Source organism: Nomascus leucogenys, chromosome 16 (genome assembly GCF_006542625.1).
Source record: "Nomascus leucogenys isolate Asia chromosome 16, Asia_NLE_v1, whole genome shotgun sequence".
Classification (NCBI taxonomy): domain Eukaryota; kingdom Metazoa; phylum Chordata; class Mammalia; order Primates; family Hylobatidae; genus Nomascus; species Nomascus leucogenys.
Window position 1 is genome coordinate 17,310,425 of NC_044396.1, and position 15,414 is coordinate 17,325,838.

At 41.4% G+C, this 15,414-nt stretch overlaps 1 protein-coding gene across 2 annotated transcripts in view; it reads right to left on the reverse strand.

Annotated features, from left to right (window-relative positions):
- Positions 1-3,882, reverse strand: part of NECAB1 (N-terminal EF-hand calcium binding protein 1) — a 192,890-nt gene extending 189,008 nt beyond the window's left edge. For both annotated transcript variants that reach the window (XM_030794921.1, XM_003268280.4), the window contains exon 1: positions 3,551-3,882. In XM_030794921.1, the coding sequence (XP_030650781.1) occupies positions 3,551-3,649 (99 nt within the window). In that variant the 5' untranslated portion in view covers positions 3,650-3,882. The remainder of the gene's footprint in view (positions 1-3,550) is intronic.
- Between the last annotated feature and the right edge of the window lie 11,532 nt (positions 3,883-15,414).

Sequence of the window (15,414 nt, forward strand, 5' to 3'; positions counted from 1 at the left end):
CTTGCATTCAGAGTGTACATGAGTGTGCATGCTTAGACAAAGGAAGGAAGGGAAGACAAGCAGTAAAGTCATTCATCCCCTTCACAACCTTCCAGCCTCATTCCCACTTGAGCAGTGAAGTGGGGAACAGTCACTTCCCTTCCAGTTAAAAATCAAAGGAAAACTGATGGGAAAGGAAAGTGGCATTGGGTGGATGAAGTTGCAACTAATTTCATTTGGGAATTTCTCTTGCTTTTGGGGATGAGTTGAAGGTTTGTTTTTCTCCCTTTTCACAGTAGCGGAGTTGATTAATGTAATGACTCAAAAGAGGAGACACATGCTACATGGACTAGTATTCCAAACTACAGTTCCTGTTCTGTTAACTGGATTGCAGCAACCGGGGAAATGATAGTCCATTGGTGTAAAAGGAAAAGCAATAATAATCCCCGTGGTCCTCTGTGTTGCCAGGACCCAGTTGAGTCCCTCTCCTGTGGCTGGCAGGCATGCCATATGCGAATGCTTGCTCCAGCCTCAATGCACTGGCATACCTTGGCACCAGTGCTAGGTTTTCTAAGCCTCTCGTCAGTATTCAAGAGTATTTATGATGAACCGATACTTAATTCTGTCATATTCTAGCAAGACAATTCTATAAATTAGATTTATGAAGAAATAGTCCCTGCATCAGTTTGTGGATTTAGCTACTGTTACTGTTATTTAATGCACTCAGTGTTGAGCACTGAAATAACCATAATACTTCAAATTTATGCAACACTTTTTGCTTTGTTTCCATTTTCTAAACTATGAACTCTTATTTCATACTCACAACAGCCTAAGGAAGTATCATAGTGATTACTATTGCTGATTTGGAGAGAAAGCGGAAGGAAAAGTCAACAGTTGTGGCAAATCTATCTCTGATTTTCTTGTTAAAATCTGTCTCTAGTTTCTAACCAGCTGGTCATGTATCATGTCATTAATAGTATTCTCAGTAGCAGTTTACATCATTTCTTAAATGATTGATTATTCCAGTGACATTGCAATAAAAAGCACTGCAAATCAAAGTTTTCCTCAAATTTGGAAACTGTCTGTGTGATACAGAAGACACACAGATAATTACCTGTTCCAGTTTAGAACAGGTAATATCTATCACCTATTTATTATAATATGAAGAGAATTTTAAAAGTAATCTTTCTTCCTAGTGCCACTAGAATATTTTAAATCTAATAAATAAAGTGATGCATGTATATTTCACATTTTATTTTGCTAAAAGCGGTATGATCCAGAAATGAATAATTGACAAATCCCTAAGTAACAAATCATTTTTCACATCGCATATTTCACCAGTGTTAGATTTTTCACAAAATAACTCAAAGAAAAGTGTAAACAAAATCTCTTCCATTTGAGACAAAATCCAATGGCAGGTTTTTTTTGTAGACTCTAGCATTTTACTGACAAACAAGCATGTCAACACCTCTCATAGGGAATCAGTTTCCTATTTTTATTTTTAAATCTCTGAAATATAAAAGGCAAGAGCACCCTATTCATAGACTACAAGTTCCTTTAGTACAGGGACCTGATGCTATTTGTTTACAGACTTGGAAACAATCATGCATACATAATAAAAAATGAAATTTTAATTTTCTCTTCGAAAACATTGCAGTTGAACACTTAAGCAATGGCTGGTTTATGAGTCAGGAGGATGATTTTCCATTTGTATAGTTTTAATCCATTCATTTCCACACTATCACCGGGGTTTGTTAACTGCTTTTTAAAAAGCACAGGGAAGCACTTGATCTCAATGGGGGACAGAGTGAAGATCAGGTCAGAATGAATGGAGGCCCCACTTGTCCCCTTTGAATCAACTCCATGGCCCCTTAATTGTCAGCCTCATAACTGACATGATTTCCAGGGGCCCTGACTTTTCAGGCATGTTGTGGTACCCTTCTCTTCTCCCAGCTTACCTCAAGTGCTTTATGGCCCTGAACAGCAAAACTTGAATAAGATCAGCCTGTTAAGCCATGAGCACCAATAACACCATCTGATTGACCCAAGCCAGCCAGAGATAAATGCTATGAAGGATAAGGTACTTAACCACCTGATTGGGTAGCTGAATAGGAATGACCACACCTGAGATTTGGTGGGAAGGAGATGACCAGCCCAGAATGCCTGGATCTCCAATTGGAGCCACCAGGTGATAAAGGGTGAAGGCCGCCAGTACACACAGTTGAACCTCGCTTCTATCATTTGCCTTACAACAGTTTGAATTATTGATAGGAGTTTCTTTCCCTAGAATTAAAAACAATTCTAGCCAATCCATTCAAAATAAACTTGGGAGAGTACCTCACATCCTCCTATCCTCTTTATCTCTGCCTTACCATTATGATACTAATAATTTGATTTCCTCATATTTTCATCTCTCCACAAACAAATGTTTCTGGCTTCTGGCCCATCTCCCACTCATTTTTATTTTAATAAGAAAAGATAACTCAGAGAAGGGTAGAGGACAGAGGACATAGCATTCCTCCATGTCCTTTGACATTTTCTATCATGCCTAAACAAGAAGCAGCCAGAATTGTCCCCACTGAGATAGACACGACCTCCGGCAACAGCATGAATGTGACAACTGAGGGGCTGGGAGACCCGGAGCCTGGCAAGCAGCTGAGAGAAACCCCAAAGCAGAGAGAAGACATAGGCAACAGAGGGAAAAATACAGAGAACAGAAACAGCAGGCAGGAAAGGAAAACAAAATTGAGAAGTAAATAAGAAATAAAAGTGCTGTAAAGATAGAAACCACACCATACGGGAAAAAGAAACAGCACAGAAGGAAAAGAAAGGATGTGATCAGATCAGAGTAATGAAGGCAGGCAGTCGATACAGAAGTGAGAAATAGGACCAAAGGGAAAACAATTAAAAGCTAGAATTGATGGAGGCAACAATAGTAATTAGAACTTGGAGGGGTACAGAGAAGGAGAATATCAGGGGAAAAAAAGGGAAAATAGAAGAGGTGGCAGTGACAAAAAGAACCATTATGAAAATGATCTTTCCCACCGCTGTAAAAAGAAAAACAAATATGCTCAAAGTAATTGTTTTCCGAGGGGTTCTGGGGGAGGATGACGAGGGCATCTCAATCGCTGCTGCTTCCCTCGCTGGGTTGAGAGCATCCACGAGGGTGAAGGCTGCGAATAGGGCGCATTAGAGAGATGAGTTGGGACACTGTCCCCACCTCACCCCCACACTTTGTGTCTCTTTGAAATGCCCTATGCACTCAAATGTTGCCTGTTGTATTTACAATAGTGTTTCTACGAAACCCAGCCTGTTGGAAAATCCAACTTTTGTAATTTTCTTAAGGGTGTTAAGCCACAGCTGCAGGTCTGGGACAGCCCTAGCTGCAAGTTAAGGGACAGTCGTTCCTCCTGCATTTGCATCGGTGGTTCTCTAGAGGGAAAGGAGGTAGTTCTCGCCTGTGTTCTGGGGACAAAGCATTGGCTGGTCGGCACCTGAGCCGAACCCCTTCCTTTCCGGGAAAAGAACGATGCTGGGAAGCAACCGCCCAGCTCCCACCATCTGTACTTACGTCGAGGAAGATCGACATGCCCTTGGACAGGTGCAGAGCAGAGCTGAGCTCCTCCGAGGAGTTGTTGGAGGACGGCGATGTCTCCTGGGAATCCTCCATCCTCGGGAGCGCTGACGGCCTCAGGCAGAGCGGGGCTAGGCGGACGCACGGGCTCTGGCAAGGGCGCGGCCGCAGCTGCTGCTTCGCCGCCGCCCGGCTCTGGATCCGGGAGGATGTTCGCTCCCGCGCGCGCCTCCCTCCGCGCTCTCTGCGCTCGGTGTCCCTCCTCCCTCCTCCGGCCTCTGCGCTCCCACGCGCTCCAACTCTCGCCTCCCCCTTCCCGCGGTTGACGGCGTCTGGATCCATGTCATCCCCGCACTTAGCAACGCGCGGAGGGGAGCGGGCTCTGCCTCCAGCACGGCCATCGGCCACGGCTGGAGATAGCCTGGGACCCCTGCCAGCCCCACGACGGCCCCAAGTGCAGGGATGGAGGAGGGCGTCCGGACAGAGAGAAGGGACGAATGGCAGGGCGTTTGTCCTGAGCAGCCAAAGAGCAAAGTAAGGACGCCCCCAGCCTCACCTGAGTGGATGCCCTAAGTAGGGAGGAAGTCAGAGAGGTTCTACCTGCTTTGCTTTTGGTCCCAGTGGCCTGTCTGCCCGACCCTCCCCAAAGGCGGGGGCAGGGTTCATGGATAACAGCAAACGAGGAGCAGCTGGTTTGGTGTAGGGATTAAGCCATTCGGTATTATCTTGCGCTCTAGGGACTTAACCTGTAAGCCTCACTTTTCCTCATCAGTAAAATGGTTACGCTGGTCTCACCCCAGAGGGTTCTGAGGCTTACCTGTGGCAGTGCTGCTGACAAAGGCGGTGCTATGAACTCTGCCTAGAGTAGGCTTCGAAACGTTTGCTGTGAGGCAAGGATTGTTTGGTAATGTTCAGACATGAAGTTTTCCAAAGTCACAATAAAGACGAAGTCCTTATCTGTGTTTAAGCATTTAAACCAGGGTAATTATTCAATATTTGACGGCTTCTGCGAAGGCTGTAAAAATAGGAAATTGACCACACCTTTCATCAGGACAGAGATCCAGTTTATTGGGCATCTAAAATATGTATGTGTTGGTTACAAACCTGAGCTATCTGGGAGCGAGATAAGGCAAAAAAGAAGGAACCTTGTCTAAACAAGACTCTGCCTCTACCAGTGAGAACGGGTGAAGAGGATCCAGATCTCCATTTTGTGGCCTTCGGAGAAAAGTAGACATATTCTTACTATAAGACAGGCCCATACACAACCAAAATGCTGATCAACATGTGAGTGTCTTAAAGGCATATAAAACGTGCTAGGGGTTTCTCAGGAGAGACAGATTACACTCTGGCTGTGGGTACCAATAAAAGCTTGATGAAAGAAGTGGTATATGAAATGGACCTTAAAAATCAGTGGATACTCCATACTTGATAGAAATAGAAGGAAAACACTTCCAGGCAGAAGGAACAGCCTAAGCAAACCATGGCACCAGGAAAGCACATGGAAGCTGGAAGTAGTCCACTGGGGATTCCTGTAAACATAGAGAATCCCAGATCCTACATGGGCTTTCCAAATCCCAATACTAAACTACTGTCTAGTCCAGAAATCCAAGTCCGCCTCACCCTAATGATTCATACACAGTTGCTCTGTAGTAGGGTCAGGACTAGGATGTGGCAAGTGGGGCCACTTGAGCACAGAATGTAAGAAGGCACTTGCTCTCAATCTCTATCCTGTGCTTGCATGATCCTGAGAATGATTTTCTTAAATTTTGCACCCTAGGTGTCTTGTTCACTTCACCCAAGTCCCACTGCTCCTTTGCACACGGGTGCTTACAAAAAAAAAAAAATGAATCCAACTGTTCTCAACTCTGCCTGTACATTGAAATCACCTGGGGTGTGTGGTAACTTTAAAATGTGCCCACAAATTCATTGACATTCTCCCTATAGAGAAGTGGGTCCCCTCCCCTTAAATCTGAAGGATTGTGACTGCTACAATGAATGAAATGGAACAGAAGTGATGCTATGTGCTTTCCGAGGGTAGGTGCGTAAAAGCCTTTGCAATTCCACTTTTTACGGTGGATTTGCTCCTGGATTCTTGAACTGCCATATAGGAAGTTTTTCCACCTTAAGCCACCATGCTTTGAGGAAGCCCAAGCTATATGGAAAGGCATATGTAGACACCTGCCTTACAGGTCTAGCTAAGCAGAGCCTTTGCATTATTCCAGCCTCAGCAGCAGAAATGTCAATGAGGAAGCCTGCAAATGACTCCAGCTTCCAGCTCTTGCAGACAGCCCTAGCCGTGTGAGTTGTCCCAGCCAAAACCCCAGGCATCATGGAGTAAAGCCACATTACCAGTGCTGTGCCGTGTCAGAACAGTTGGCCCACAGAATTGGGAGCATAATAAAATGTATACGGTTTCATACCAATAAGTGTTGCGGTGGTTGGATTTGTAACAATAGATAACCAAAATAAGGAGCTAACCCTCCCTGCACAAACACACACACACAAACCAAACTGATGCCTGTGCTTCATCCTCAAATTCACTTTCAATTAGTATATGGTGGACCCAGTGGATTAATGTTTGTTTGTTTGAAGATTTCCATGTGATTCTGTTGTGCAGCAAGGATTACGAATCACCAAACTTAACTGTGCTGTACATAGAGTACAGGAAAAAAGTAGAATAAAATCTCAGAAAATAGGTGGAGGCTATAGGATGAAAATCTGTGAAGCCTGGGGATAGAACTCTGGACTTAATTAGGTAGAGAGTTAGAGACATTAAACTTAATCAGGGGTGAGATATTGATTGGAGCTGTGCTTTAGGAATATTCATCTGGCATCTTTATGTGCATTTTCCTCATTAACTGCAAATTTCCTTACCTGAACTCTGAGAATAGACCCTTCTCTTTGACAACTGTTCATCAAAATAAATACAAAATCATTTAAAAAAAACATACTGGTCAACCCAACAGATGGACACAGGTCATTCAAATCACTGAAGGAGAAAAACCACGAGAAGGAGGGGGGCTGTCAACCATTAACATCAAGTTACTGAATTTATCAAAATAACATGTTGTTTATTCCTGCCATTGGATGAAGAATTGAATAGATTTTTCTGCAACAAGTGCAGTTTAAGTCTGACCCCCTAACCCAAGTTGTGCGGGTCCCTCAGCCCTCAAATTCAACCACACAAGTGGTAATATTTTTATGCCAATCCCATGGTAACAAGAATAGTTAATAAAGGAGACTTTCTCTGATTATAAATGAAGAACAGGAGAATAATCAGCAGTCACCATTCAAATGCAGGAAGCTGTAACACTTCAGTAAAAACATTCCTTTTCCCTTTACTGACAATGAATGACATTTTCTGTACCTGTGGCTTTGCTTATTTCCTCTAATGGTCTATCAAGAAGAAACATAAATTATTAAGCAATCAACTGATCATTATTTATTATTATGATTCCTGTGTGAACACAGGAATACATTCTGCTATAACTGACTTCTCTTTTTAATGGAAATGTAATGTTCACAGAGGCTCTAGTAGAAACAATGGCAATTAGATTCACATTCACAGACAAATTCAATAGGCTCTACGAAGTGGCAACCAAACATATTTTTATAGTTTTCTTTTTATCTAGACGGCATGAATTTTTGAAAGCAGTTTTCACACATTTTTGTGAAACACACATGCTGCACTGCTGTGCATAGTATCAGTCACAAACAGCAGACAACCGACTTGAGGGAGGAAGTGCAACTTCTTTGTAGCAAGGGCCTAAAAAAAATAGAAATGTAATTCCAGATTCCAGCTCTCAGGCTTCCTATGATGAGACTTTGACACGAAGATATTTCTAGCATTTCAGGAGATGATAGCTGTGTGGGAATATATTGTATTTCAATCCATCTCTGCCTCGTAGAAGAACTATTATCTAAACCATTTCAGACAGCTGGGAATCTATTTTATTTATATCTTAAATTCTAGGGAAGGTTATCCTTCCCTTTTGAGTAATGACTCAGAATCCTTTCAGTCAGGTTAGTGGACGTTTTTGTTGCCTTGGCAGTTTAGGATCCAAATCCCCTTCCGCTTTAAGTGCCTATCCCCATGGTGTGGTTCCTGATTGGGGGCAGAACTCACCCCTTCTGAAGGAAAGGAAGAAGACCTTCTCCCTCTTCTCTGGTAGCTGGAGCACAGGCTGAGAGCTAGGCTCAGCTGATAGGACACTTCACTTCTGTGTTTAAATCTGAATCAAGGGATGTGCAGGGAAGTTTATTAATGGCAGTAGACACTCACAGTGTAGTGTTGAGTGTGGCCACAGTGCCAGGGGAGCCCTGAAGATGAATTAATCAAATGGATAATGGCACTCTGTGATTTCAGCAGCCCTGTCCTCCAATCTTGATCTCGAGGCTTTCTGCTGACTTCCTGAGAGACCTAGTATCTCCCAAAAATTTCTTTTCTGTTTTACCTTAGTCAAAGTTAGTTTTTTATGTTTGGATTCTGACAGATAAATTCAATCTAAATTTCTAGTGTTAAAGAAGGCCATAGTTAAGTCATTGGAAATAGCTGTTTAAAACATTTAATTCTCTTCAGATATTTATTGATTGCTTGCTTCAATCCAGGCAACTGACAGGCAAGCTGGGGAAATGATGCAAAGGACTGGCCTTGCCTTTGCAGAACATACACAACTTAAGGAAACACTATTTTAATAGATAATTTTAATGCAGTGAGACAAGAGTAACACCAGATGTTTTCAGTGAGGGCTGAGGCAGGACAGAGAAAGAGACTTCTCCCCATAAGTGCCTATTCTGTGTGACCATTTATCTAACTGAAGAAGGCAAAATTAGGACTCAGGAGTAGTAAGTGCCATGGGCCAAAATTATTAACTAATAATGGTGATCTTCCTATGAACTATTTTACCCTGAGGATACATTTTTCTGTTATGCCACTGTGTGCTACTGGCTTACTCAACTTAGAGCTCTTCCATCTTGAAAAAAAAAAGAAGAAAAAGAAAGAAAAGAAATCCTCAGTGCTTAGTATCCTCCCTTAATCCTATGTGTTGTTACAATTAGTGTTCCCTATCTTTATCTTTATCACAGGCAAAATTTCTCATCTGTAAAAACAAGAATGAGGTATTGTGTGCAAAGAGCTTAGTAAACAGTAGGCACAGAGAAGGTATTCAACAGTTAGTCACTGTTTTCCCTACCAGCACCACTGCTTTGCAACCATGTTGTTAAGAACAGAGAGACTTCACATAAGTACCCAGTAGGGTATGGTGTCTGGAACATGGGGGTCTGGTAAGCAGTGGTGGTCACTATGACCAAGACATTGCTGTCTATTGTCCTGGATGCTACAGATTTTCCCCTCCTTCTTGAAACTCTTGCTTTTTCTTTCTGATCATGTTCCTCCTACTCTCCTTAGTCTTCATGGAGTCTCCTAATTCTTCTAGCCTTCTAGATGTTACATTTTCTAAATTGTACCCTTGCTTCATCTGCTCCCTTCCCATTCTTGCTCTCTTTCTTTCCTCCATACACTGATATTACCCAAGCCCATGATTTTTCATATGTAGGCTGATGACTATGTAGATTCATGTTTCAGTCTGACTGGTACATGTCTTCTTATGAATGTTTCTTAGGCATTTTGAATTGAGCATGTCTAAAAAGGAATTCATCATTTTTCCCTAATTATTTTATGCTCCATCACTTGTTGAATAACATCAACCTTCACCAATTTATCCAAAAAAGAAACCCCAAAATAATCTTGGACTCCTTCCCTCACTGTCCTTCACCCTACCTCTATCCCATCCTCACCTCTCTCTAACCAGTTGCAAGGGTTATCTTTGGAATCACTCCTCTCCTCTCCATCTCTATCGCCACTATATGCACCAAAAACCTGTCATCTCTCACCAGGAGCAGTGCCCAGCTGCCTGTCTGATTTCTCTGTCTCCAATCTGGCTCTCTTCTCATCTGTACTTTATCCTTTCCACAGAGTGAGGCTTCTAAAATGCACATCTAAGCATAGCACACACCTGCTTAAAATCCTTCAGAGGCTCACTGAAACCTTTAAATTAAAACCACCTTTTCTGTGTCATCTCTTGCCTTTCTCTCCCTGCCTCCTTCCCAGCCTCAACATTCTAGCCACACAGAATTACTGGAGTGGCATGGAGTGGTTGAGCAGGCAAATTATGATATTCAAAAGACTGGTGCTCAAAACCCAGCCTAACTTCTTATTATCTTTGGATAACACTAAGGTATGTTATTTAACCTCTGTTTTTCTCAACTCTCAAATAGAAATAAGAATGGTACCTGTTGCGCAGGGTTTAGATGAGAATTCAGTTAAATAATGTATGCAAGACACTTAGCATAGAACCCTGCACAAAAATAATGACAGAAAAAATGTGTCTATTTATCATTACTTGTAGATCCCTGGATGTGCACTGCTCTCCCATGCTCCTGGGCCATTGCCCTTGGCGTTATCTGCCTAGAATACATGTCTTTCTTAATCATGTGGCCCGTCACTTAGTTGGCTTTTTAAGAATCAGCTCAGACATCTTTTCCTCTGCAGAAGAGCCTCCTCCCTGCTCCAACCCCACCAATCCCCCTGGCTGGATTGGTTTCTCCTCCTCGTTTCCATAGCACTCTCTGCGTACCCCTTTCACGTCCTTTATCATATTTTTAAAAATGATTTTTTAGTATCTTCTCTGCCTGCCTGTCTGAACTCTGAGATGCTTCAGAGTAGGAACTCAATTTTTCATCTGTATCTTGTACCTGGTATATTTCTACACACATGGTAGGCACTCAAATGTGGAATGAATGAACAAAGGAAGGAAAGGCTAAATAAATCTTATACTGAACATAGGCATCAGAGTAAGAAATTGAATGATGTTAGCTGCTTCCTTGTCATAACATCCAATTACATGAATTGATGATTAAAAAGATACAGAGACAAAGCAGAGAGGCCTCAAAATCTGGTGAAAGATTTGTAAGCATCAGCTTCTAGAGGTGGGCAGAGCTGAGGGCTGGGTCACCAAGTGGCAAATTAAGGATGTGCTTAGGGAAACAAAGCACAGGAACCCCTGCCTCCCCCAAAAAGGAAGGTTAAACTTTGATGAATTAAGCTACCATGTCACAGTCAGAAAATGCAGAAAACAGCTATTATAATTTTGCATCTACTTTTTTTTTTTAATTAAGGGAGATGTAGGGAGATGGAAGAGAGGATCTGGCAACTCTGTATAGAGGCCCTAAGGGTTTTGCCCAGGTCCTAAAAAAAAGGCCTAATTTATTTCAGACTTGGCCTATTCACACTAATGGGGACATTTAGGAATCTCACAGTAAATTCCTAAAGATTGTTACTAAACCCTGGGGAACCATTAGGAAGAAATGCAGTAGGGGCAGGATTTGGGAGCCACATCCAGCTTTGCCATGCCAGCCACTGAGCCATGGGCAAGTCACTTAACCTGTCCAAGCCCTAATTTTATTTCTAAAGATCAGATAATAATAGCCACTTCATAAGACTTTCGTGAGATTCATGATAATGGATGAAGATTTCGCCGCGAATACTCTATGGGCAGCCCCTGTCTGTTTTGTTCATTGTGTCCCAGCTTTCAGTGAATACTGGTTGAATAAATCAGCAACCCATGCACAGTAGGATCATCATTATGCATACAGTATCATGAACCTTATTAACCTCAAAGAGATGTAAAGAGAGACAGGTGCATGATACTGTGAATGCCATAATGTGCCCACTCTTCACCTTGGCAGGCGTTGGGGTAGTCATGACTTTCTTCATAAGCCTGCAGTTATCGAGAGGGTAAAAGCACTCAGTTTCACCCTGGTTTCCATTTTCTGCTCTTGGTTGCTCCTTTATATATGCAAAGGGACTTCTGTAATGCATTTGACATTTCCCTTAAACAGTGCAAATTAGCTTCTAATTGGGGAAATAAATATAAAACAGATGGACCACTTAACAATTTCTCTAAACAGAACCCCTGAAAGCTAAAATACATTATTTAGCTTGTGAGTGAGCCAAGGTTATTTGAAACAATTTTAAAGTGATTTTTAAACTAGATTTATTAAGCTGCTTTTCACTCCACAAGTTGGAAATCATATTCTTCTATTCATGCAGCTATTCTTCTAGTAAACATTTCAGAACCAACAACATAAACCTGTTATAATATTTTTTAAGAACAAAATTAGTCCTTGTGGATCATAGTTCACCCTTGAGGTGAGTAGATTCAATCCTGTGTAGGTACTATATAAAATACAGCATTTTATTTACATCTTTGCAAACGTTTTCCAAAGAATCTACTTTACAAAAGCAATTTACAGACTGAATTACACTTGAGAAAATTCTCAGAGCTTAACAACAGCAGTAACTTCCTCCTTCCAATTTCCTTCCCAGCTTCAAATTTGTCTTTTGTAAAAAAAAAAAAGGAGAAAGTTTTCGCTTAAAAGCATTAACACTTTACAAATTAACAATACTGATCATTTCAAAAATAAAAAAAAAACTTCTAAGTAATCATGAAGTTCTGCTCTACTAGCCTTAATTGATACTTAACGTCTAAGAAGTTGGACTTTTAAAATTCTTTTAAGTGAACTGCTCATCTTCCAATTGGCAAACTTGCTTTTGGTTTAAAAGGATTCCCTAACGCCACTGGATTCTCTTTGATTGTTGCTACTAGAAGGCATTCTATTAATTGGCTCAGGCTGCCATAACAAAATACCACAGACTAGAGGGCTGAAACAACAGAAATTAATTTTCTCACAGTTCTGGAGGCTGGGAAGTCCTAGATCAAGGTGTCAACTGATTTGGTTCCTGGCAGGGGCCCTCTTCCTCTCTTGTAAACAATTATCTTCTTGCTATGCCTTTACATGACCTTTTCTATATGTGTGTGTGGAGAGAGAGCTTTTGTGTCTCTTCCTTTTCTTCGCAGGATACCAGCCTTATTGGATTAAACCTCCACCCTTTCAACCTCATTTTAACAAATTAATTTGGGTGGTGGGGTGGCGAAAAATCCAGTCCATAACAGTCATCATTATAATGTGAAATTTTGAGAGAGAGAGAGAAATTAGGTCTTGCACAGGCTCTTTTACTTCTGAACTGTGTGTCCTTAGGTCAATCATTTAACCTATCTGTGCCTCATTTCTTAATCTGTAAAAATGAGTGATAATAGCACTTACTTCATGGACAGTTGTGAGGATTAAATGAAATATCTGACCTCTGGCTCAAAATGATTGCTCAGTAAAGTTCATTATCATTAATTTATGTAATAAGCAATTTTATAAATCTCTTTGTAATGCCTTGTCAATATGAGCAAGAGAACAGGACATGCATTGATGAATATTTTCATCTTTTTATTTTTAAAGAAGAGTAAGAATCATCTTTGATTCCCTTCATGTCTCACAAATCTGGTCATCCACAAGGTCTTGTGAATTTGAACACATAAATAGTTCTGGGATGCACAGCCCTCTACCTGCCTGAATTTCTGCCCTAGTTCACCTCTCTGAGTACCTCAACTCCAGAGTTATAGCCTCCTCCTGAAATACCTGACCTCTCATATTTCCTTTCCCTATTAATGTCACAGTCAGAGCAACAATCTTGAACATACTATCTCATTTTTCACTCTGCTCATAAATGTTCAGTGGCCATCACTGACCTTGAGACTGAGCCCAAATATCCACTGTGTTGCTCTCAAGACTCTGCAAAATCTGATTGCATCTCTCCCCATGAGCCCACCTTCCAGACACACGCTCATACATGCCTATGCACACACATACATGTGCACATATACTTACCTTCACATGCACACACGCACACACACACACATAAGACTTTGGGAAGGAAGATCACCAAAATGCAAAACATTAGTGGCCATTTCATCTGGATGAAAGTATTTCAAGTGACTTTTGACCTTCTTTCTAAATATTTTTCATATTTAAATATTACAACAAATGACTGCATACATTTTATAATCAGAAATATTGCAGTTATTTATATTTTTAAGCATTTCACATTAAGATAGATGGTCATATTATGATACCATAGCACTTGTCATAAATAAGAAGAGAATAATTTTCATTTTGGGTCTGCTTTTCTCCAATAGATCCACTGTGACTCTAACCTCAAAAGATTTGGCATGTATATCAACACCCCATAACATTACCTATGGTTTTATTATCACACATGAATTAATTTCATTTGCTCTGAAGCAACAAGGCTGAAGCATGGATACATCAAAAATGCATTATTCAAGGATTTCTATAGATGTGTCCCCATAATACCTTTCTAGCCATTTGTTCGGACTGTGTTCCAAACTGGGCACCAGTAGATTTGTCTCATTCTAACCCCATCCTTTCCCTTCCCCACACCTTTGCTCATGCCATCTTCTCTCCAGTATACCAACTCTCTGCTCTCCCCTACCCCATATCTGCACTTGGGGAACTTGACTTCTTCCTCCAAGTCCCAGCTCACATGTCACCTCTTCTGCAACACCTCTCCTCCCCAAATTAATAAACCTGTTTTGCAATTTACTATGATTCTTAAAATTCAGATTCCCTTTTTAACACCTTGATAGAATACATAATATTAAATATTGTCAAGAATCCCAAAGAAAAAAATTTAATTTGCTTACATAAAGCATGAATAACTAGATTTGCAGTTCTAAATGAACAAATTTATCATTTTATGTGACATGAACAAATCATGCTTGAAAATAATACTCAGTTGCAAAATGAGACAGCGATACAGTACAAATATATTCTAAAGCATTGAAGTTGAATAAATGAAATGACATGGTGGTTTTGAAGAGTCTTACGCTCTGAAGCTGGCTCTTGCTTCATAATGTGATTAGTTCCAAAGCACAGAGACCATAGTAAACTCCATTGTACTTCTTCCAGGGGTGGGACCACTTCCACCCAATGCAGACTGAGAGGAAGTGAGAGATAGTTGAGAGGGGGCTGGAGTTAAGAACCAGATCTGCCCACTGGGAGTGGAGGCCAGCAGACAGAACCTGGGATCCAGGAAGGAGGTGGCAGCTATATCCAAAGAGACTAATATGAGGCAGGATTGGGGTGGGAGAGCATTGGTTTCCAACACAACAGTTCAGTAAAGCCCTGGGGAAAGTAGGAAGAGGCAATATTCTGAGTCCCATTCAAATAGCATCCATCAAAGAACTCTTACAGTAGTGATAAAACGATATTTTTTATTTCTGAAATGGAGCCAGGGCCTTTTAGAATCACATGTCCTTCTCAGAACTCATTTATCATTCTCCCGCTATGAGGTAGGTATTATTGTTATCCCCATTTCATTCACAAGAAAATTAAGCCTCAGAAATTTAAATAATCCCAAGATCATACAGTTTGTAAGAGGCTTGATGCTAGTTAGATGATCTTGTAGCCACAGCGCTTCTGCCATCTCTGCTGGATTTATGTAGGCCACAGTTTTGTCCAAGCTTCCAAGCATGATCCCAGAAGCAAGTGTATTAGGAGTAGCTCTAGAGACCTTTGCCAGGACATAACAACCAGGAGACTGGGAGAGTTCCCTATATTGACAAAATCTCCTGCATCCTGCTTTTCATTCACACCTCCCAGTTCAGTCTGCACCCTCCAAATTACTCTGAGGCACACTCACATTCTTTCTGGGGGAACTTGTGCACCCTCCCCAGTCAGTCCTACTGAGATCAGACCACTATACTGCCTCAGCAGCCAGGCATTGGTCATGTAGGGCTTGGAGATGGGGAGAAGAGTAAGTTCCCATCAGGATGTAGATTTGAACTGACAGTAGCAAAGACCCAAAGCAGCTGGGGAACTGGCACACAGCCTGGTAAAGGGAACTGGATAGACCATCACAGGCATGGGGCAGAGTACTTTTCCTGAAT